General features: G+C 35.4%; 1 protein-coding gene across 1 annotated transcript in view; it reads right to left on the bottom strand.

Moving 5' to 3' along the window:
• The window catches only part of CFAP20DC (CFAP20 domain containing), a 78,885-nt gene that overhangs the window by 41,268 nt on the left and 11,654 nt on the right, over window positions 1-25,963 (bottom strand). The window contains exons 5-10 of the mRNA XM_009648330.1: window positions 15,678-15,792; window positions 13,513-13,669; window positions 10,670-10,834; window positions 4,989-5,125; window positions 3,637-3,817; window positions 2,943-3,068 (exon numbers count right to left, since the gene is read on the bottom strand). Coding sequence (XP_009646625.1) covers window positions 2,943-3,068; window positions 3,637-3,817; window positions 4,989-5,125; window positions 10,670-10,834; window positions 13,513-13,669; window positions 15,678-15,792 — 881 coding nt within the window. The remainder of the gene's footprint in view (window positions 1-2,942; window positions 3,069-3,636; window positions 3,818-4,988; window positions 5,126-10,669; window positions 10,835-13,512; window positions 13,670-15,677; window positions 15,793-25,963) is intronic.

Raw genomic sequence — 25,963 nt, 5'->3', positions numbered from 1 at the left:
CATAAAGAAATCCTTTAAAAGATTTAGTGTCTGTATAGGATTTACCCTGAAAGTTCTGCTTTTTTAGGCTAACCTTCTCTATAAAGACCAACATTCTTTTCCAGAGATGTTGAAGAAACACACTTGGGTTAGTAATAAGTTCAATGGAAATATTAGTTTGTATACCACAGTACTTATTCTTAATGAAATATGCAGGAGGAAGACAGAAAAGTCTGTAAGGCTTTAAGATGACATTTTACGCTGGTTACAGAGCTCAGCAATTTCTGTAACCTGTAGTCAGTGTAGTGTTTTGTTAATAGTCTACAAGTGAAAGATATGCGGTGTTTTGGACCAAACCAAATCCTATTATCTCTCCACCACAAACTATACTGGAATTTCTTTTTAACTCAGCATTTCCATGTCAATCGTAATGAACAATTTGGAGTATCTTCTTCGCAAAATATGCAAATTACTATGTAATCACAACATTGCAGCAAACAAGATAAATGCAAGAATGATCACCTAAACATCTAATTAGTTCTTCTACACAGTCAGACTTATGCTAAAGCTTCTAATTGCAGCCTAACATTTTAATGAAGGTTTCAGCATTGCATAAATAAGATTGGCAAACTATAAACAATGCTCACTCATTTTATTTTTTCCCTTGCTTAAAAACAATTTACCATTGTAAAGGTACTGCACACCTGCTACAGAAGACATGCTAATTAAAGCTCTATAATAAATCTAAAAGATTTTATTACAAATAGCAGCACCCACCTATAAGGTAATAGGATCACCTATGAAAGCTCCCCTCCCACAATAAAATTGAAAATAATATTTACTCAAGCTAATGGCAGAGTAAGTGCAGTACTGTCCCAAGACCACCATAGGATATGGTTGCATAGGACTCAAGAATATTAAATATGCTGGTAAGAAGAGAGTAGTGTACAATACATTCTTGTACATGTAACTTGTTTTAACCACAGTGTAAACAGTGAGCCAGAAACCATGTAAGCTTGCGCTTGCCTGGGGAACATGGCTTTGTGCCAATGACCTGTCACAGGTGTATGTGCATTAACATTTTGTCTGAAGTGTCAGGACTATGCTTTTCACTGGGTCATCACCATGGAACCAAGCCTGTGGTTGTTCACTATGGAGTAAGATCAGTTTGGTTTCCTGACTAGAGCATCAATCCTGAGGTTTCTAGGGTTACAATCCTGACCGTTTGCATGAACAGCATCTACAACACCAGTTATCACAGAAATCATAATTTCTTTGCTTTTATTAGAAAGTTATTTTTAAAATGTGAATGAAAATGTGAAACAGTTCGGTAAGAAATATGTAGTTGTTTTGTTCTCTCATCTGATATGTTGTTGTACACTTCACTTTCTTTTGTAAATGATTTGTACAGTATTTTATGCAGATGTATATGTGTAATTTTATTTAAAAATATTAGGTTCCTCATTTTTTGTTAGATGTTTCTGCTTTTGAATTCCCTCCCCCCCCCCACCCCCCATCTCTGTGAACCTTTCCTCAAAGGATGCCTATCATTCTCTGAGGTAAAGTTTATCCCACTTTGGATGAAGTTTAGAAGAACAGCGCATAGAAGAGGACTTTTCTTGATTAATAGGTTGCCTACAGGAAGCTCTTCAACACAGATGAATCCAGTACTACAGAATAAAGAAACCATTAAGTCATCTACATATCACTAGACATCTTCATATATTGAAAAGAAACTGAAATCTGCAAACTGAGCTCCAAGTGACAAGCAATCAAAATATGGAAAAAAAAAGTTTGGAGAATTGTAACTTATAAACTCACATGGTGACTTTATCTGCCTGTACACACAATTAAGACTGTATAGAAACACTTTTATTCTCACAATCAGTAAAATAACAGTGTTTATACATAGCTTTCTTCCTCAGTTCTCTGCTTCTGAATTTACAATAGGGTATTTAGACAACCCAGTCTACTGCCCTAAGTTTCTGCCTTTTCATATCATTTATATTTACATAAAATAACAGGTATTGATTAATTTTTTCTGAAATTCTAGCACTAGATAGAGGCCCTGGTGTTCTAGATAACGAAAAAGTAAGACAATGATTCCTGCCTCAGAATCCTCAAAATTCAGGTAAATAGGAAGCAATTAAAAAATCCTCCAGAAGGCTCTACTTGCCTTAGCATCTTGCATCTGTTTCAGTCAAATTATAAAACCCGTAACAGCAATTATGGATTACTGACAATTGTCATAGTATATAGTTGCTTTTAAACATCCCAAAGATTAAACAAAATGGAAATAACAGTGTGAAGGAAAATTTCTTTGGTCAATTTTGAGCAGATTTGAGTAGTTTGTGGGCTTTACAAGTTAGTGACTATGCCTTTTAACAGAAAGTAACACTACTTTTTCATAAAGACAAGGGCTATTTTTGCCACAATAATGTAACTTCCAGACACATGCAAAGCAAGTTGATTGACACTGTATGACAAAAAATATCCACACCTTTTGGCAGATAGGTGTGAAAGGGAAAAAAAACCCCACATAAACGGAGGTGTCTTTCTGTGAATAAGAAAAAACTTCAAAATCAAAACAAAACCCCCTGGTATTATATGGATAACAATTAATATCCTAAACACTTGTCTGGGACAAGTAAAATTTCTTTTATATTTGAGGATTGGAGTCTTCAGTGTTAAATTTAATGACATAAAGAATAAATTATTTTTAGTTCTTTCCCTTTAATCATGAGAGCACGGAATTTTTCTTTTTTTATTCATTCACTGCTCTGGTACTCTGCTTAATCCTGCAAATCTTTATCAATGCTCAAAAGCAACTCTGTTGCAGGGTGTTTGATTACCATAATCCCCCACAACACAAACATTTATGTTATGTGAACTGTTTCTGGGTCCTTTGAAATTTACAAAACTACACATAACTGATGTAAAATAACATAAAATGAGCACCATACCACTGGTTATCTCCCATGTGTTTTTGGCTGCATGACCATTCTTGTCTGCTGATGGTCCTTGTGGTGATGTGAGCTGAAAATCTGCTCTTCCACTCTCAGAGTTTTTCAGAGTCTGAATTGCAGGGTCTGAAATACAACCCAGAAGCTTATGAAATGCCTGTGAACACTCATAGTGTGTGCTTTTCTTATTTGAGCCATGGAAAAACAGCATATGGAGCATTGTCCTGGGTTACAAACATCTCCCAAACAGCACAGGAATCTTGTAGGGCAGCAGGTATATGACATTCACAAGAAAGTAATAATTTAACACTGGGTATGGAAGAAGGGAAAACCACAGAAGTTATAAAAAACAGACTTGCAAAAGTCTTCAAAATAATCAAGAACTACTGCGGTATCCCAGTTCTATGCACAGCATGAGGGCAAGAGGAGTATGTGTATACCCTGTGGCTACTGCCAGCAGGTGGTGATCCCTGGCTCAAATACTTACAATACAAATACCTGCAGAGAGAATGAGCATTTATTCAACTCACACAAGAGAATAATCCATGATTTAATATAAGTGTCTTCAGTAATTAACAAGGTAGATAAAGGATTAGAAAAAAACAGAGAATTAAGTCTTACATTCAGAAGTCAGAATCATGCAAAAATTTTGACAGTTTGTGAACTCTACATGTTCTTTGATTTATGCTCTTACCATTTTGACATACATCTTTAGTTATTTGATGAGTATTTCTTTTGCCTCCTTGATCTAAAGAATCACTGCATGGTGAGAATGATTGCTCCAATCTCTCAGGGTCTTGTACGGATTCAGTTCTCTTTCCTGAACTTTGAAGTCGGCATGACCTATTACTTTTGCTACCCCAGGTCTTTGTTACCTTAAAAGACATTATTTTCTTAAAGACAAAAACATAACAGCTTTCAAAATACTCAAAGGTAAACACATATTTTGAATTAAGCTTACATTTCAAATAAATGCTTAGATTTTTTTTTTTAAATATTATCTTTTCAGGAAGGTAGGTTCAGTTCTGTGTGGTATCTTTAATCTTTACAGTCTAGTAACAGGCAGGGTTTTCACTGAGTGAAAGGAAAACAAGGCAAAGAAAAGGAAAAAAAAATAAAGTTCACTATCTGGATTAAAAGACAGTGAAACTTGTGGCTATTCTAGACCTCAGAATGAGTCCTTTATTCTTCAAAGAAAGGAATCTCATTTTATGTCTTAGCTTTCAATTGTCTTCCCACAGAATAGTCTACTTCCTTTGGATGGATTTATTCACAGTGTTAAACTGGGAATTGTAGGCCTGACCAGATTCCCAAAACCTGCATATTGTTTGTTGGCAGAGTGAGACCAGCATTGTAATTGATAGCATCACATGAGCTACTGTGTGGCTGACTATCATCCACTTAGAGCATACCGAAATGCAGAGTTCCTGCTCTGCATCATAGCTCTCATCATAAGGAAAAATATTTACACAAACACACAAATTTCAGCAGTCTAGAACAAAAAATTCAGAAAAATAAGAATGATAAGAAATCAGAGAGTAATTTCAGTAGGAAGAGACCTCTTTAGGCCTAATACTGAAATTAGATCAGCCTGTTCCAGTCAAGTGTTATCTTTAAAAGTTTTGAAATTCCACAGTCTCCCTATGACCCTGTTCCTGTACTGAACCACTTTATTGTTATACCCAGTCAGAGCTTCCCTGCAATTTGGGCCTGCTGCCTCTTGTCCTTTCGTTGCACCTCTTAGAAGAATCCGGGCCTGTCTTTTCTACAACCCTGCAGTACCTGAAAACAGCAACTAGATTCTCCCTTAGCCTTCTCCTCCGGAGGCTGAACAAACCCACGTCATGTGCTGCAGCCACCCAAGCATTTTACTTGCTCTCCATTGGGTGTTAGACTATCTCTCACATGGGGGTCTGTGACCAAACACAGTACTCCAGACACAGCCTCACATCAGTTCTGAAAAAAACTTTAGCATGACTCGTGTTCTTGTTAATCTCGTCCTTTGTAGAAGTGGCATCAGTTTTGCTGTAATTTAAGCCTTCTCACCTCTCCAGATACCCTTGTACTGATTCTTCTGTTTGAAGATGGAGGTGGCCCAAGGATCTTTGATCCAAATGCAATATGTGATACATCCTGAGTTTTACTGCTGTGTACATTGCCTTGTCCTCTATTAACCAAACTGCCTAAGTTAAGAAAAAGAATAGTTTTAAAAAAAATTACAGTACTTACAAAGAATAAGTATTAATACTTCTTCAAATCAACTGAAATAGAATAATTATGAATACTAAACATACATAAAAAATGATGTTCCTTTAATGCACAATCCCTAGAAATATGTAGGAATAGCAAATGCACATTTTATAAAAGTGTGTCAACATACAAGCAAGAAACTTCTGGTCTATTATATAGACATATTTCTAATCTCCTTGCTTTAAAGATTTATTTTTAAAGGGGCTATTTATAAACAAACAAAAACATTGCATGATTTCTTTAGAACTTCAATGAAAGCCTAACTTCTGTCAGGAAGAAAAAACAACTCTAATTAATAAATAACAAAATAAATAAATAATAACATGAGAAAACTGAGGTAAGACTATCAAGGTATCAGTCACAGCTTGGAAGAGAACTATCTACATGTAGCTTGCTTTTTGAAATTACTGAATCTACTGTATTACCAGGGCTGAGCGCTAATATTGCCAACACACTCCATTCCTGTTAAAATGTTGTACCCCTTTCATTATTTCTTTTTTTACTGTTTAAAATATAGATATATTTTCATAATTCTTTTTAAGCACAGAAAATGCCAACCTATCTGCAAGAGAAACAAAAATGGAATGCAAGTGAATGTTCTGACTAAAATTTAAAAGGGAAGGACAGTGAAATGGTTACATATTACATTTATCACCAGGGTTGCGGAACTGCATGTAATATCTGTTTTCCTCTTTTTTAATTCTCCAAGATTGTCAGTGAACTCTCCTTTCCAGAACTGATAAAAAAGGGTATCTTCACATTAATTTATAGTTAAAATTTATGTCTGAAGATTTTTCCTAGCTATAACTTGAGTGTTAAATTGCTACCTCACTTCAGAGGTCTGACACCTTCATAAAGCAATAAAGTAGAAACAAAACATTTTGTCAATTCCCCTAAGCATTTTTCATAGAATTATTTAAACTTATTTCAAGATCAGCTTTATTTCCAGTGTCATCAAGGAAATGAAAAAAGATCATGCATTAGCCACCAAATATCATAATTTACTGTACTAATAAGCACAAAAGAAGCCACTTTCAGCCATTACCTTCTTCCCTTTTTCCTGATGTGACATTTGGTTGCTGCTAACAGCTGCCATTTCACAAGATTAGATGACCTGTCTTGGTTTAACATCAATTTCTTTAATTTGCTGACTACCTTGGGATGTTGTTAGCTCCAATTATAAAAGCTGATTTGCATGAAAATCTCTCTTTATGAACACATTAATTGACTGCAATTAATTACCTCCATCTACACATAACAGTGTGCTGATGACATAATGAAATAATACGTGTAATTAAAAGTGGATGATACTAAAAATAATTTGGGGTTTTAATTATCAAATAAACAAAAAGTTTAGCAGATGAAAAGAACATTTTCCAATTAAAATGCACTTAAACATACCAAAGCTTCCATTTTCAAGAAGGCCAACTTCTGAAATTTGAAAATCATGTCTGGAAGAACACATGCTATGTTCATAAAATAGGATTAAAAATAAAAATTAAAACTTAAACTGAAGGCATTTCATTTTCATGCAGGTCAGGGATGTTATCATTAATTATTTTACTACATATACCTAAGGGCTATATATCTTTGTAGCCTGGATGGTCAAACCTGAGTCCCGTTTTAAACGAACATTCGTTTTTGCGTTTAGATAAACCATTCACACTGTTGTACTAATTTAAGTTTTACAGTCCCTCGTATTTTGACAATCCAGCCAAGAATTATTGATTTTTGAATACAGTCACTTGAGAAACTGAATTCCAGAGCTTCCTCTGCTATTTAAAAAGCAGACATAATCAAACTTCACAGTGGAACTTTGGCTTGACTACTTGTAAGGCAGTAACACTCTAAAAGTATTATTTGGCCTTTAATATTACAAAAATGGGACTTGCATGTAAAAGAAAGCTGAATATAATTTAAATAAGTAAATGTATAAAGGGTCTTACTCAAAGCAAAAATTTAAAACCCCTCCTACTCATTTCAGCTGCTGTCGGACAAAGACTGCCTTTACTAATGAGGTATATCAAGAGAGAGCAAAAGTTAACAACTTGAAAAGGCATCAGCATGGTAGCTTAGTGCTGATGATAAAACCTTTATGAGTTGTTTTTTTCATATTCCAGTAAAAGCAGAAGAAAATTAGTTTAAAAAATGTCTTCTTAAACCTTTCATATTTTCAAGGTTGTTATCAAAGAAATACTTCCTTCGAAGTTTATTTTTCTTTATAGTTTCATGAGATGCTACACATTAAATACTATTGTTAGCTCTAATAGTCTTGTCTTTCATAGTATTAAACTTCACCAGTAATTACCATTCCCTGTAACTGATCTTATTCCTTTGGTCAACACTTTGCACATGTATTTTAACAGAAGAGCAGCATTTTAACAGAAATGGTGGAAATGATTATTCACTGAATTCAAACGCTAAAGATAAGAATCCTCAAAACCGAGAAAGTACTAAACCAGTGGAATAAAAATGTATCTTTTTTACCTACAGCACCACTTCTAACATTGCTTACGTTGATGAAGATGTATTGGAAATGGATTCTTTATCTAATTTGCTTGTTCAGACCCACTTCTAAGCTACTTCAGACCTACTTCCTTCTCAAAAGAAGTTTTAGTATGATGAATCAATGACTCACAAAAGGTGGTACAGACTAAGGGGAAAATGAAAAACTTTAGTACGACATTGAAATTATTATATGGGACAAATTAAAGGCTTAGTCTTGTGTCTCGTACAGAAGCCAACAATAACATAAGAAAAGAGTAAAGAGGATGCCTATAGAGAGAGATTTCACCTGTGTATTTTTCTAAGCTCTAGCAGTAAGAAGTTTATGTACTTCTTAAGTTTAAGCTGAAAATAACAAATCAACTTTTTAAAAGGGGTGAAATTATCGGTTCTTCATGAAGGACATGCGTCAGAGCATACAAAATATTCTCATTTTAAAATCCATTATAACCCTCTTTTTTAAGAATGGCTCACACATGTTCTAGAATATTTACTGTTGCAGATGGATCTACAGAATAACTTTTTTTTTTTAAAAGAGTAGAGATTAGTTATGTGTAACTGGATTTACAAAAACAGTATCCTGGGAGCGAGGAAATTATATTTTTGGTATGTTTAGAATTCTAGTCAATGAAATGTACTAGTAGTGAAAAACATGGGGGTTTTCTACATTGATTTATTTCCTCATTGGAAATGTAGCTGATGTCTTCAAAACTCAACAACTGATTTAAAAAACCCTGATTTTGTTCAACCACAAAAACCCCTGTCAATAGCTGAAAATTGTATTTCATTCTTTACATATAGTTACCTTAAGACCACTACTGTTCATGAATAATTTTACAACAACAGAATTCCATTAATGAACACAATCTATGTCTCCTACTCTATTGTTGTTATTTAATGATGATCTATCTCATTACAAAATTGTTTTAATGAGATATTTGTTATTTTGAATCAAAACATTAAGGACTGTAAAGACATTTGCCTTAGTAAAATTTTGCTATTGACTTTACTGCAGGGAAGCAATACACAGTTTTAAAGCAAAATGGTCGCTTTAGTAAAAAGTCAATTGTCTGACCCAAGTCTATTTAAGCAATTTTACATTCAAATCTTGGCATTTGCTTCTACAGTTCAGTTTCTAATGATACTTGGCTTACAAATTTAATGCAGACATGTGAGTTTAAACATAAAAGCACAGGAAGTGCTATTCTAGAATAGGCCAATAATCTGTCTAGTATCAAGTTTCAAACAATGGCCAAACTCGGATGCTTCAGAAATGGCACAAAATAATCTCAATAGGGATTTATGAAATAATCTGCCTTCAACACAGTTCTTTGAGTAAGGTTGGAAAAACCTAAAAGTATAAGATTAAATTTTCCCTTCACATTTTGACTGGTGCTAAATATAACGACATGGACATTACTCTTACCCATATAAATGGCCAACTGATTTTGGAATCACGCAAATTTCTTTGCTTCACCAGTATATTGTAGTAATGGATTCCATATTGTAATCATGTTCTGTGTAATACAGTATTTTCTTTTATCAATTTTTAATTTTCAACTGCATCATCACATCAAATGAGGTCTTATTTTTGTGCTATGAGATAGGAAAAGCAGCTTTTATTGAACTTTCTTTGTATCACTAGTTACTTTATAAACTCCCTTAAGCAATTTTTTAATGTTTTCAGCATATCTTCACATAAGAGTTTTTCATTCATGCTGCTTCTCTCTGAATCACTTCTCTGTCTGTAAAATCTTTTCTGAGGTGCTTGAACTGATAATGATTAAAGTATTTCAGATAATAATGCAAAACTGATTTATTTAAAGGTTTGATGCTTTTTCCATTTCATGTGAATTTGAACTTCCTGCTACACAGTATCTTAGGTTTTTTTAAAATGTAGCTACATATTAATCTGAGCTATATCTATGGTGATGATAACCTTCCCTCCTTAAGCCATTTAATTTTGACACTTTAAAGCTTAACTGTAGTTAACATTTCTCCCCAACGTACAATCCTTTGTGTTTATCATATCTAGATTTTCCATGGTATCATGTTACACATTTACCTAGTACAGTGGTCCCTAGCTCATCATTTTTCAGCACAGCGAGCACAAGAAATAAGAACTGTAAACTGAAGCTTTATTTAGCAAAATACGATGGTTCCTGCACATTAGCTGCTCTGTAGCATTCTTCATGAAAAAGTACACAGGGATTGCCCATCTTACAAGTTTAAAACTCTCTGAAGTCCCACTCTTTACTAAGCTACTATCCATATCATATGAAAACTTTGCTTCCACATTATTCACTTCTCTTTTGAGATTATTCATAACTGTAATAAACAATATAGAGCCCAGAACAAAAAACTTCTGAGGCCTCCTTCTGTTAAGCCTTCAGCTATAACAAAAATTTAAAATTTGATCCTCTGTTTGCTTTCTGTCTCCTAGTTTTTAACCAAGTCAATAGTTTGTGTCTTGGCACATGACAGCCTAGCTTCTTTAATAAATCTCTTCTATGCAATGCTGTTGAAGTCTAAGTTATATGTTTTATTAACTTCTAGCCTACAGAAATATTCAAATAAATCCAAGACAGCAATAAGAGAAGACATCTGTTTTCAGACTATAAACTGAGATGACTATGCATGGTCATATTGTTAGAAGAGTTTCAGGACTGTAAACATACTTTAAAAAGAAGTGTACCAACTGAACAGCCATAGTTCAATGTACATTCAGAAGACACATCTCAAATATTGCTATTATAGATTCCACACTTTAATTCCAATTGTTCAGGCTACACATCGATCTCAAACTATAGAACAGACATGTCTATATGCTCATGATATTACTGCTATGCAAGAGTTGTCATGTTTTATTTTAAGAGACTGGAACTTCTAACATGCACTTTTACAAAAAAATTCCATTATTTCTATGCATGCTGCATAGATTTTATTCACGGTATTTTAATACAACAGAATACCTGTTTCTTGCACTGTTACTGGATATCTCCTGCATTTTATTTCTGGCTTGTGAATTTTAGTCAGGTTCAGCAATTGTGTAACTTGTGGCACATCTGTATTTAGCTGGCAGGTTCGAGGAATAACATCTGTGGGCTCATATGGCATAAAGGGAACGACACACATATCTAGAATCAAAAAACATGGGCTTTACTTCACTCAGAGGACAACAGAATTAAATTTGACTTAGATTATTTGTTAGGTTACATATACTTCAGTTTGTATGTTTATAACAATTTAATAGATTACAGTCATTTGAAGAATTTGCTTCAACTGTTCACTTTTAAGACAAGAAGCATATAAACTTGAAAATTATGTTGTCTATTTTTTAGGCCAAAAAATTTGAATACATTTAAACTAAGAAAATGCACCAATGGCTGGAATAGCCATAGTAAATCAACTTCTTTGATTTAGGAAGTGAACAAGCAAAACAGAGTCAAAAATTATATTTTGTTAATTTTTATTAGAACTCAGCTTTAATTCTAATACTGATATACTAACTTTCAGACAAAATGAACATCTGAAAATGGTGTTGGTATAAGTAGGACTGAAGTAGCAAATAGAGAAGTCCCATATATGCAAATAAAGAATTTGACAAGCTTTAATTCCAAACTTTGAACACCCATACACTTTCATGATAAACTAAAACAGTCAACCTGTCTATTCTTGTAACACCAGGCACTAGTAGAATGTTATCTGATTGTCTCTGCTTTCCCTTTGATAATCAATATAGATGTTTATAAAGTTTATGAAAGTTATTCTCTACGAAGAAAGGTATCCAAAGTAAGAACCTTTTCTTCCAAATTTTGCCAGACTTGGATACAAGTAAGCTAATGAATATTAGCCTCTTTTGCAAGGATAAGAAGAGGAAAACATAACCCCCAAACCAAGCACGAATAATGGACCAAATATTGAGATCCTAATAGAAAAATTCTAGTGTCCCATGTTATATTTCAGTAGTGGACATATTTTTTCAACCTTTTTTTCACCAAGCCAGTACATTATTTACCACTGTAAGACAATACTTAGTGATAAAAAACCCATATGTAACCTCATGATTACTATGGAAACCAGAAACTAGGTATCTATCAAGCTTGTACGCCTCAGTATCGTGGGGCAGAGAAGATTAATTCTTTCCTCTTCTATCTCAATGATCTCATACAGAAATAATTTCTTAGTATATGTGGTTTATCTGTTCCACTTGCTATCATTTTAAGAATGCAAAACATACTGTGTACAAGCTACTAAGAAAGAGTAACACGCACATTGCACCTTGAAATCACTACTTCCACCACAAAGGAGGTTTAAGCAAAGAACCCAAACCTCATTATATGTCACTGTGTTGTCAAGCTCAACTAACCGGTCCAGTCATCTGAGAGGAAAAAAGCTTTATCAAATCATGATTAACTGAAAGTTAATTAATAATAACAAAATCTACTTTATTTTATACCCAATTACAAAAAAACCAGAGTTATTTTAATACAGCCAAACTTTGAGCTGTAATGTAATTTTAAGACTTGCCTAGATAAGGAAATTCATAAGCATAGGGAAAATTCTAATGCCCACCAGCTGTGTAATAATCACAGAATTGATAATCCAGTAATTAAAAGTACCATATTTTACCATGCATACAGTTTATTAAAGCTGTGTACTCATTATGCTAACTACATTTTGGAATTTTGGAACTCATTTAGCACATTTATGCACATTTCAAAAACTGTTTAGAATGGAAGAGAGAAAAAATGCACCAGCGGAATTAAATCAAAGCCAGCGAGGCCTCTAACTGCAATTTCTGCTGAGAATTTACCAGATTCTCTCTGTAGTCATTTTTTGAATTAATTTTTTTTTCCAACCTCACCAACAAAAAACCAAAAAAGGAGTAATCACAATGATCACACGCTCTCCCTTATTGGTTTAGGTTTCCCAAATGGGAGACACATGTTATTACACTTAATACTAACGACCCTTCCTTCAGAAACCAGAACCCTTTTTTCAGGGGTGTTCTTTAAAAGCCACAAAATGAAAATTTGAATGAAATTGAAGCTGGACTATACCTAGGGTCCCTCTAAAATAAGAAAGTGCCAGCTATGCTGTTTCAATTCCTCCTCTGCTACTGCAAATATCAGAGAGAAGTGAAGTTCTCTCCTTTGGAAAACAATGATTCAGGATTATGATGCTAGTTTGGAGGCTGGTAAACCTTTGACCAATATCCTGCTCCATTCTTACAATATCCTGCTGATTCATACAATCTCTCATTTTTGAACTCACCACCAATATACTTTGCCAATGAACAAGGACACATTAAGAAAAATGGAAAAGATCAGACAGAGGTGTTTATGACAATTTCATAGCTCTGCTTCTTATAATACAGCTTTGTTACAGTTTTGTCTTGGTTTATTTAAAGAAGAAATTTTTCATTCGCTGTAATGTCCAAAATTAAGAAAACAAACAGCAAATGCTGCTAAGTTTAAGTATTTGTCTTTCCTTTCAGACACTCTCTTCTTGGCCAAAATCTGATTTCTATCAGCATAAGGTAACCTCATTAAAACAAGCTCTCTAATTGATAAATCTGGTCAGAATTTCTTCAGTAAAATACTTCTTGAGGATATCAATGTTTAAAACAGAGGTATATACATATTTATTTAGTCACCTAAAGTACAACACTAACAGATTTAATATGCTGTACTACCCCTTTAATTTTCATGAAATGATATAATCTTTCAAATTGCCAAACTCATGACTAAGAAGCTTTTGATTTCATAATATGAACAGTTATGATTAAGACTACACAGTAATTATAACACACCATCTTCCTCAGCTGTATCTTGAGGCTTGGATTTTAAAGTGAAGATCTTTCTCAGTTTACAGTTAGCTGAAATACTAATTCCATCCAAAGACTGGAAGACAGCTCCTCTGAATATTTCACTGGTGAATGCTACCAAGTCAATACACATATTGCACCACTAGAAAAGAGAAACAATACTCTTTAATAAAATCCAAACACTAATCATCACAGAAGAGTATTAGTGTATAGCTTTCTATAAATCAAGTCCCTGGAGTATTAGATTCTCGCAGGCTGTGATTCACAATGCATAACATTTTGATAATAAAAAATAAATTGCTGGTTTTGCACTTGCAATTATTTATACAAACAAATCAGTATGTATGACCTAGTGACTGCCAGCCCAAGTGAGCTCTGTTACCTAGCATATCTAGTGAGGGATGAGCTGATGCTAACACATCTTTTATAACCAGGAAATAAAGAGATGGCCTTGAGGAGAAATGCAAACATTTTCATGAAATTTATAGAACTGCAATATATCTGGTATGATTACTCATGTGTAAAATTTAGTTGACCAATGGATTAAAGTTTTATTAATGGAGAATACTCACACATAATGATTGTATATGCCTCATTTCCTTATAAAATCAAGGTAAAAGTACTAGTTTCTAAAAGACAATATTTCTTGAGAAAAAATTTAGGTCCACACTTTACTATTCAGCTTCTAAGTCTGAAATTTTGGAAGGAAAAGACTACTTGTTTTGAAGACAGCAAGCAATGGAATGGAAAATGCAGTATTTAATTACAACTGATATTTCTATTGCTGAGGTTGAAAACTAGCATCATTTGTAAGAACACAACACAGGAAGCTAGCATATGAAAATGTAAACTAGGTTCTATTGATGGAACAAACAACATATTATATCCTTATTCACAATCATACTGCTAATGATCAGCTTGTGTATACAATAGGTTAAACTATCAGAGCCATGTAAAAGATCTGTCTAATCACTGAAAGCAGCATACCCCCTCCTTTATGTAAAAGCAACAGTAAAAAGGCAGATAACCATTTAAAAGACAGATATGTATTCACATATACTAAAAAATATGAACCTACTCTTTAAGGTTGGTCAAGCATTAAGGTTATTAAAACATTTTGTCGCTATAACTGATCAGAGCATTTAGATCCCCAATTAATGTTTTATTGTCTAAATTAAAATGCCTAACTGAAGTTCATATTCTGATTGAAATTAACTTGGCGTACATTAATGCATATTTTAATCCTGAAATATCTGTGCTAGCCTGACACCAAGACCAACTAACTGAAATTATAATGAAGAAAAATAATTTCAGTGGATCTTGAAATAACAGCAACTTCAGGGGTATGATCTGATGCATATTAATTTGAAAAAAATCCAACCAGTTCTTCCCACAAAGCAGAAAACTCCTAAAATCTAAAATTATCACAGCTGCTTTCACCTAAACTGTCTTAAAAGAAGTTGTAACTTCAGAGGGTTTTGTAAAATATTCTCTCTCATGTCTAGCCTTAAATCCACAGCTGCTTAGTATACTGTTATTTATCTTTCTTGGTGCATACTTATATTTTAAAATACTTGAAATCTAACTATTGTCACGTCCAAATGATTTTCTAAAGCAGCATTTGAGACTTGAGTCTTTACAAGGTTATATGGTAATGATCAGGTTTTGTATCCTCACCACTGTTACCACAAGTGTCTGGGCGTGGGAGAGGGGAACAGTGAGAAGCTGATGGCTACTGTTTTGTTTTCATCAGTTTGACCTATACATTATTTTATATGTACCAGAATCTGGGAGAACCTGAAGCGCATGAAAGTAGCCATCAGCTACAGTCTATATGCAGCTCCAGTGAATATAATAAAAGGTCACTACAGGAGAAGGTACACATGAATAGGAGCACTATAATGAAGTATCAGGGACACAGAGAACTTTACAAAGGCTGAATAGGCAGCAGAAGTGAGAGATAAACATATCACAAACAGCATTAATCTTGGAAAATGGGAATGAACTCCTAATGTTAGAAGAAGGGGTAGTAGTATTAAATGGTTCTGATACCAAACAGTAATTTCAACATGTCTATAAACTTACATAAAACATTCCTGATAAAAAAGCGTGCTCAACCACAGTTCAAGGAATATTCCCAAGGTACCTACTATTTTGCGCTTGATTGTAAACAAAGGAATTTTTGCATGTAGAGGGGTTACATACAACTCCTTGTGGACTGTTGATAAATACAATCTTCTTTTAATATTTCCTAAATCAGTTATCCTATAAAAGAAAAAAGCAGGACAGAATGGAACAGATCTTTGTCAATTCAATAATCCAGTATCTTTGGGCAATCACAAAGAAACTATTCATATGAAGAACATTTATGTCAGTGATAGCAAATATGGAATTTAAGAATTACTTCTTTTACAAGATGAGTAATGAGATTTCTTTCTCAAATTCAAACTTTGTGGCTATATTCCTGCATATATAAAATCACTTTACATGCTAATTTTATTTCAACAGTCTACACTCCTCGCTAGATTTCCATATTCCTTCAGACTATGAAAGAATTCAATTTGTATGAACTGAGAACTCAGTAGCCTTTAATAATCACACTTGTTTCTGCCCCTTAAGCTTGTGTTATCTTGGGACACACTGTCACCTGCTAACTAGAAAAACATTATTTGCTCTCTTTTCCTAAAAATGTCCCTGTCATCATAGACTCTTTGTCAGCTTAGAGATAGACACAAGACATTGTCTGTCTGTTTTACTTCCTGAGCACATATGTTCAAGGGTAAATTATAATACAGAAGTTTATTGCTTACTATTCAGGTCATCTCACAATGACATCAATGGCACTGAATTTCTAATAGATTCAGGCCACAACCATGACCACAAAGATTAGGTTTGCTTAAAACTGATAAAGACGCTGATTTTTATGCTCTGTTTCTTTGAAGTCTTGTGGGCAGCTGTATTGGTTTTGGCTGGGACAGAGTTAAATTTCTTCAGAGTAGCTTCTATAGTGCTATGTTTTAGGTTTGTGCTGGAAACAGTGTTGATAACTCAGGGATGTTTTTGTTACTGCTGAGCAGGGCTGACACAGCATCAGGATCTTTTCTGCTCTGCACCCCACCCCACAAGAGGGGAGGCTGGGGGGGGCACAAGCAGCTGGGAGGGGGCACAGCCGGGACAGCTGATCCCAGGGGTATCCCACACCATATGTCGTCATGCTCAGCAATAAAAGCTGTGGGGAATAATTAGGAAGGGGGGACATTCAGAGTGACAGTGTTTGTCTTCCCAAGTCACCATTACACATGATGAAGCCCTGCGCTCCTGGAGACAGCTGAAGACATGACTGCTGATGGGAAGTAGCAGATGCCTTATTCAGCTTTGGTTGCAAGTGCAGCTTTTCCTTTACCTATTAAACTGTCTTTATCTCAACCTATGAGTTTTCACACTTTTACCCTTGTGATTCTCTCCCCCATGCCACTGCAGGGTGGCTGTGTGTGGCTTAGCTGCCTACTGGGATTAAACCACAACGGCAGCACAAAGTTGATATCCTCCAGCAATCCTACCTTATTATACTGGAGAACAGACATTACTTTAAAGGCTGCAATAAAGATCAGTTTTCCTATTATTTTTGAACAAGCCTATTTCTAACAGATTATTATTTCTCTGTAATTAACAGCCTCTCTGAGAAGATCAAGAATAATTACAATAAACAACTTTCTGTCAATACTTAGTGTTGTTGAAATAATTATTCATAATTATATTTAAATGCTGGGTTTTACTTTAAAATTGTGAGACCACCCTGTAGATTTTGAAACTCCCCTAGATCTCCTCATTATGTGTAGAGCTGAGCAACCAGGTAGTTGCAAGAACCAGAGAGCTAAAACACAAACAAAAATACTGTTCCTGCTTGAAACTGTATAATTCTCAGTGGAGAACATTGCTTCAAATGATGCTACGACAAAGTAGTAGGAGCCTAGACTTAAATCATGCATATCTCCAAACAACTGGCAATAAAAACAAGTTCACTGTATAATATTAGTTCAATATGTTTAAGTTATTATTTATTTTTATATGAATAGTTCTATCTTTCTGCCTCCTGAAAAATACTAGGTATTAGTAAATATTAGTAAATGTACAGCTCAGTTACATTCCAAGGCACAAGACAAAATACATCCTTAGATAAAAAATACAAACATTTATATCAAATTGTCATATAAGTCTAAAATAAGTTTTTGTGGTCTGTATGCTGTAGAGCAGCAGCGAACCTTAGATATCTTTATAATCACACCTAAAGAAGTAAAAAACTTATTTCAGTAAACACATTTAGAGCAATAAAAATATTTATATTCTACAGGCAGAAGTAGGTAAAACATTTAAAGACCAGGCAAAATTGGAGAAAGGAGACAGTCTTCTAATTCTGTAAAATAATTTATTTCCTGGGAGAAGATAAATAATTGAGAGTTGGTATAACTTACTCTCAGACTTTTCAGTTACCTTGCTCCCTGGAAAATAAAAATAAAATAAGGGCCTGATGAAACTTTTTCTGAAATAATTCAGACAACAAGTGTTAGGACATTAGAACTCTCACTTGTAAAGTGATTCAAGAGTATTTGTGAAACTCAACCATTTTTTTAACCTGTTATCAAAAAGCATGACCTATGTTAAATCTACAAAGGCAAGAAACATCTGCAGCACATATCTTGATTTTCAATGATGCATTAAAAAAATCTATATGGGAGTTAAAGTATTTTTATTATGTCTGTGCTTGAGTATTTATATCTAAGGGTCAGACATATGATAGAAAAGTAATGAGACCATGTTGAGAAAAATGAGGTAGTCAACAGGAAAATCAACCTCATTTATAATAATATTCCTGTGATCAGCAGGTGCATAACTCTCCCAGCTATGGCCATTAACTGCATTCATTTCACACTTAACATCTACATTTGCAAACCATTTGAAAGTAAAATTACCTTCCAATTCAATTTTCAATTTTATTTTATATCTTCGACTTTGATTGACTATTCTCCTCACAATGGTAACTATAGTGAGATTACAAGTAAATGGTAGCAACCACCCAAGAGTACAGATAAACTCATCTTCTCAGATTACCTATTCACTTTGCTTCTGTATGTATAATAATTTATAACCATTTGTTAATGTTCAATTCAAGGCTTAAAATGAACTTGGAAAAAATGATGCTGGACTGTTGAAGGGATAGTTCATTTATCAGCCTCACTTGTTCTTAAAATGAAAGTGTTTTTCTCCTTATAAATGATTTAAACTGGAAGTTTACCAAACATGAAAGTAGGTATTTCACTGATGTTGCTAAGCAAAGAGCAACTCCCATACAATTTATTATTAATGGAAATCTCTTTGTATCCTGGTCAAAACCCAGATAGAATCCTCTAGTAAAGCTTAACTATTAGTATGTTGGTACTTAGCATCCGTAGTGCCATTTTCTCTATAAAAAGTATGTGCTTCAGAAACTAACGTTAGATAGTATCATCATCATCTCCATTTTAAAGACACAAAACCAGAGGAATAGCGATGGCCAGCTGATTTACCATGCTTAAAGATTCTTAAGTTTCCTTATTCAGGAGCAGTCTGTACTTCACATATATTTTGCTTTGTTTTATGCACTACTTGTAAATTGGTCTTGTAGGAGATAGTACATTACTCAACTGGCTGCCTGATATCTGAAATCCAGAGCACTGTATTCTGCCCACATAAAACGAGACTAAGTTATGGTGGTGGTGGTGGTGGTGGGGGGGTGTGTGGAAATCAATCAAGTCTCTACAAAAATGAGAGATCAGGAAGACTGACATGTCACCTATACTTCGGGAACAAGTTGTAAAGAACCAGAATTAAGGAAAAAACACACCGAAGTCCCCTTACACAGTATCCATCAAAAGGCAGCAATACAGGTGGCAGGTACAAAAAGAGAATCATCAAATCTGTTTGATAAATTAGAAACAAACTTTCAAAATATGAGTGATTACAGAGAACTGCTGATTCCTGAGCTCTCCCTCCAAGCTATCAACATATTTGCAATCAATTCTTCAACTGAAAGAATGACCTGGTATTTTCACTAATCAAGAATAATTTGTGTGAAAGTTTCATTACTCCTAGAACTTCGTGTTTCAAAAACTGTTCTGGAAGTGATCATTAATATTCATAACATTATCCTAGAAACTTCTATCAATATTTTAACATCCTTGGTTTTGATATGAGCTCATCTTTCTCTTCTTTTCAAGTATTTAGTAAATTCTATTTTAAGGCATATTCTTCTGAAGCATGGCGAACTGTGCCAAATAGTTTAGAAAACCATAATTCTAGAAAATAGTTTCCAATTTGTTCAGTACAAAATACTCTAATGAGTATTAATATGTGGAAAGTTTAGTGCCTACTTCTTTTCAAGAATCTAAACAAATTACCCTTATAATGCAGTTATTTATGCCTGCAACTAATTCTGTTGGCTCTTTTCTTTAGTTTATTGGCTTTTATTCTTTCCACTTTGCCTCTCTAGAATAGATAAATTTGTGGAAAGAAAAACAAGTCTGTCCTTTCATGTTTACAAAGACAAAGAAAAGGTTATGTTCGCACCTGCTATATGTAACAGTTCTCTTAAGTACAGCCATATTTCTCCCATTTAAACCATTTATCCTAATTACTTAGAATTGCTAAGAAGTCTGCCCTTTAAAGAGACAAAACTAAGTTTTCTTCCTAACACTGGATCATGCCTTTACTTTATTTGGCATATGAAAATCCTGACTAACAAACCCTACCAATCAAACAAACAAGTTTCAGTTTATTCCATGTTACTTAAGTTGATCCAAACAAAATATACATAATTAGTACTTTTCTTCTCTCTGAAGTCCTAGAAGACAGTAATTTATTCTTTAATATCACCAGGACATCATCTAACACCATGATAGGATTTACTCTATTAATTTAATAGCATATTGTGTGATAGGTTAAAATAGACTCACTACCTTGCAAGTTAAAACTTAACAAAACAAAGCATCTCCCCATTAGTTCCAACAGATCCAATACACATTTAAACAAAGACAAAGTGATACTTGTTAAAATAACCGCTTTCAGGGCATTCTGAAACTTTTGCAGAAATATTGCAACACAGAAAGATAATGTTCTTGAGCTTGGACTGAAGTGGCTAGTGGAAAAAAGGGAAACATTGTGTCCATCCTAAGTTCCATCAGCCTACTAAGCTAAAGGTATTGTGCTATACTAAGTTAAGACTGCCCGTAACTGCACTTACAGAAAGCAATTACACTAGCCATTCATTTGCAGGCACTATAACTGCAACACAAATCAGCCTTGGAGGATACAACAGCCTGATGAAGCAAATATTCCTTTTTGTGACAGCTGTTGACTTCAGTGTACAAATTGTATCTAATTTGAGCTTGGCAGACTGAGGAGTATGCTCTGGTCTGAAGGGAAAGCAATATGCTATTTCTGAAACAACTCAGAAATGTATATTTGATCATCATTCTGTTTTTCTGGTCTTTAAATAACTAGTAATGCTGGATAACCTGTCCATTAGCAGGCCCAAAGTGATCAGCCAAAAGGAGGCTGATGCATGGAAAGAGAAGAGGCTCCTTTACTCTCCCCTCCTTGCTGAAATGATCTCCGTTTCCCCTACCATTCTTAATCAGCTATTCAGCAGTCCTCTGACTTCATGCTTGTTCTGCCTTCCCACACTGACTCCTCCTGCCTTGGCTCCTGGTCTGCAGATGCAAACTGTTGCTGAATACTACCTGGAAGAATTTATCATATCACCCGAAGGATTCATAGAATCATAGAATCACTTTGGTTGGAAAAGACCTTTAAGATCATTGAGTCCAACCTTTAACCTAACCCTGCCATCCCACCACTAAACCATGTCCCTAAGCACCTCACCTATCCTTCTTTTAAATACCTCCAGGGATGAGGACTCTACTACCTCCCTGGGCAGCCCATTCCAGAGCCTGACAACCCTTTCGGTGAAGAAATTTTTCCTAATGTCTGATGTTGCAGTCTGATCTGGTGATGCCCCCTGCTCCACTGCTGAGGTCAGTTTGCCTTTGAAACAGCAAAATGCGGAAGCCCTCATCCACAGAGCCCAGCTCCTGAGGACTTCTTTAGGGGGGTGTTGTAAGTGCCACTGTGAAATGGAGGTGGTGTGAGGGCCTGCGAAGAACTGGAGAGTAACGCCAAGGTTGCTGGTTAGATCCACTTGTATTTGTCACTTAGATCAGTGGTCCAGAACATGGTCTGGAGAAGGAAGTCAAGGTTTAACTTGGGGTCAGGTTGCACGGCTCCCACAGGCCAGCTGGATGCTCAGAGGTTGCCGAATTTAGAGCCCTCCATGCTGGAGGCTCCACCTCTGCCTGTCACCCCCCATAAACATCAGTTTTCCCGGTCCTGCCACCCTGCATCGACCCCAGGAGCTCCTATAACTTCCCCCCTTTTTTGCCTGTATCTCCAGGCTGTGGCCACTCTTCGTCCATGGTTCATTCCTTTACCTGGGGAGCATGATCGCTCTGTTTCCTACAATAATTCAGAACTTAATTACATCTTTGCCCCAAGGGTTGGGCAGTTTGGGAAGGGGAGTCCCTGTGAGCAGGTACCAGACGTTCTTGTTAGCTTGGTGTCACCCTCCTGTGAAATTTCAGAGCAGGGTTGAATTACAGCGCAGAGAGGAGACAAATGTTATGTTCGGCATGACTTGCCAGTTCTGACACACAGAAACACTAAACATGTACCCAGACAAAATCCCAAAGTCACGCAAATTTGAATCCAAAACCCTGCCTCCCCAGCTATCGCTTAGTAACAACTTCATATATATTTTTTTTTTCCCATGTAATTAAAATGTCTTCCCTGAGCCAAAAAATGAAATTTTCTTTACAGCAGGAAAGTCTTACATAAAACGAGTTTTCTCTTTCGTTTCTGCCAGTTGAATGTAATTCTTTTAGCTGTATTTGGAGAAATCCATTTTGGGAGGTAGCACATTTCTTATCCTAGTACTTTAGGTTAATGAGGAAGAAGAAAAGTAAACTGTGCGCTTAGGCTTCACCTGGGCCTGGTATCAGCTGAGGTGCTGGATCCAGTGGATGTTTCCACAGGTTTATGGATACCACCTATGGCTGGCGATGTATATAGGCAAAGTATCGCTACTGAAGCTTTTAAGACTGCTTCCTCCTGGATTATGGGGGGTTTATTCCACTCACCATCCCCATCTTCCAGCCCGAGAGGCTGGGTACCCTGGGGATAACTCGTCGGGCCATTAAAGACCGAGGCAAAGAAGGCATTGAGTATCTCAGCCGTTTCCTCGTCTTTAGTGGCAATGTTCCCCCTTGCATCCACTAGAGGATGGAGGTTCTCCCTGGCTCTCTTTTTGCTGTTAACATATTTATAAAAACTTTTCTTGTTATCCCTTACAGCAGTGGCCAGGTTAAGTTCCAGCTGGGCTTTTGCCTTTCTAATTTCCTCTCTGCATGACCTGACAAGATCCCTGTACTCTTCTTGGGTTGCCTGCCCCTTCTTCCAGAGCTGGTAAGCTCTCCTTTTTTTCCTGAGTTGCAGTAGTAGACCTCTGTCCAGCCAGGCTGGTCATCTTCCCTGCTGATTTGTCTTACGGCACATGGGGACAGCCTGCTCCTGTGCCTTTAAGACTTCTTCCTTGAAAAATACCCAGCCTTCTTGGACCTCTTCACACTGGAAAATACTGGTTTAAAGCATTAATTAGGACAATCATACCTCAGCCAGATTTAGGATGTCTTAAGAGCAGTCACAAGGTTCAAGTCACACCATGGACAAATATTAATTGTAAATTTATTTTGAAAATGTTCTTTCTTCATAGCTGAGTCAAGAACCTGAATTCAGGACCACTGTAAGTTACCTGGCCCAGAATCTGACTCAAACCATCTACTTTCTAAATTGAAACTAAGTATGCTACTTGGATTATCATAATCTGTGACTAGGTATTCCTTCTTCTCAGATGTCAGTTTACTCACCACTAAAGTCAGAAGAATGTCATAGTTTTATCTAAAATCAGACTTCTAGTTTATCTTTACAGTGAAAAAGCTGGTAACTGTTTTCCAGCAGGATGTGATGGGTTTTATTTTTAGCCTACATTCTCACAAGGTGCTATAAGATTGTCATCAAAATAACCAAAGATGACAACATTCAACTCTTTAGCCCCCTCGATCTCCAGGTGTGAGCAATTTCCTCAGTGTTTCAGGATGCTTGTTCAGCCCCACAATCATAATTTCTTTCTTTCTGTCCTTGGTAAATGTGTCCATTGACAAATTTTGAACCTACAGATTTTAAACAGGTTTTTTTTCCTTACAAAAATATGAGAAACTTATTCCAACTCCTCTCCTTCAATAACTGAAGAAACAAGAAATTACCCTCTTGTGAATATCCTTGTTTACAGCTACAAAATACCAAAGAAAAAAAATCCAACTAAAGGGCCTTCTGCAAAAGGTACATTAAACAGAGTCTATAGCCACTGAAGGAAAAAAAAGAGAGCCTCAATGTCTGAGAAAGTTCTTGGTGCATCACATATTCAGTTTCTCAACTAAAGATTTGGTACGTATCCGTATCTGTTCAAACACTAAAAAAAGTCACCAGTTTCCTTGACTGATACCTTTCCAAAATGTAACTGATTCACACTGTGCACAGAGAGGGTACACATTCAAATACTGAAAGAAACACTGCTGGAAAAGAAAGATCCAGTACTACCCCTCAAATGGTACTCACACCTATGGACTCAAGAAGGGCAGAGAAAAGAACACTTTCATGGAAGTCCAGATGGTCTAAAGATGTACTGGAGAAGGATAAACTGTTAAGGGGCACTCAGTGACCAACAACTTTTAGGTAGTAGAGATCTTGATAATCACGGAGGAAAAAGAGTAAGTACATACTTCTGAAGAAGTTCTGGGGCCAAGGAAAAAGATTCTTTCAATAAGCAGAAAGTAAATACGGATGTATGCAAGCTCTAGAACAGAAGATCAACAGTGGAAAGTCTTTCCCATGCCTGATGTTTTATACTGATTAATTGAATGAGCAATAAAATTATTGATAAAAGACAACTTTGAACACTTCTACAGCTGATGAAAGTCATCAAATGTGATAAATTAGAAAAACCTGAAGAATAAGGGTAACGGATTTATCCTGACTAGGGGGAAAGAAAACACCCATCTTCTTTCAGACCGAGTGGTTAAGTTAACTAGGGACACAATTTTAGACTAGGACCATGCATTTTGTTATCAATTCTATAATAATTGCATGAATCATTTTTATATCTGGAAGCAGGACACACTGTTCATGGGTTATCTTTTTTGGGATCCGTTTCCTAAATTACCAACCCATGCTGTGTTGGTACTCTAGTGAAAATAATGACCAGAAGATTTAATAAAAAATGTTTACTTTCAAATGAGTTAATCGCCTTTTTAAGTTATGGAATTTAACATACCCTGATACTTTTAAGAATGTTTCTGTATTTCACTCCTGCTTCACAGAAAATTCAAGGAGCAAGCCTCATGCTACTAAACATCAGAATTTAAAAAAATCTCTCCAGCTAAATCTTTCACTGAAGTTCACCTTCAGTCTCTAAAAACTTCAAATACTGTCAGAAGTACATGATAGAATTAGCATCTATGTCCTGCTTCTAATTTTAAATTGCTCTAAGTTTCGCAAGACTAACCAAGATTCATATTTTTATTGTTCTATATCTGAGAACATGCTGGGTCTTTAGATCAACATGAATAATTTATCATCTCTCTGCCAAAGCTAAAATGATGACAATTATGATGGCATGTCATTCACATAAATTCAAGCTATTATGGTGCCTATGAATAAATTAGCTATGCATGTATGATCTAGCATGTTCTGTTATTAAAATTTTGAAGTCAAAGTCATAAACTTATATTTACAGAAACAATTGTTTGAAAATAGAAAATACAGTACAACAATCTATATTCTACTGCACTGTTCACAAGCCTTGCAATAAAGTTTTTCATCAACAAGTACAACTCCTTCAGGAATGTGGACATTTTCAGCCCTTTCCCCCTGCAGATTCCTCTATATGAGTAGCTAAACTTTGACAGAAACTTCTTAAATCTTACCAGGTATGTTCCAGAATTTGAAACTCCACGGAGTTCCCATTTATTCAATAAATTAAGAGCATCTCTGTGTTATAAATCCACTAAACTTCTATGTATGATCAGAAACATCACTTCCTCAGAGTGAAAATAAGCTACAACTGTAGTTTCAGGCCATGCTAATTCTGAGATGTCATTCTAAAGAGAGTTAGAAAAAGGCCAAATTTTCAAAGCTAACACCTACCCACTGTGTTTGATTATTCCCAAGCTTTCTGAAATTCTTCTCCCTACCAAAAAAATACAAGTGAACAAAAAGCAAGCATCTGCCTTAA

The sequence above is a fragment of the Egretta garzetta genome, unplaced genomic scaffold (genome assembly GCF_000687185.1).
Source record: "Egretta garzetta isolate BGI_Z169 unplaced genomic scaffold, ASM68718v1 scaffold91, whole genome shotgun sequence".
In the NCBI taxonomy this organism is placed as follows: Eukaryota; Metazoa; Chordata; class Aves; order Pelecaniformes; family Ardeidae; genus Egretta; species Egretta garzetta.
Note: the sequence above shows the minus strand (reverse complement) of the source record. Positions and strands in the feature narration are given on the sequence as shown.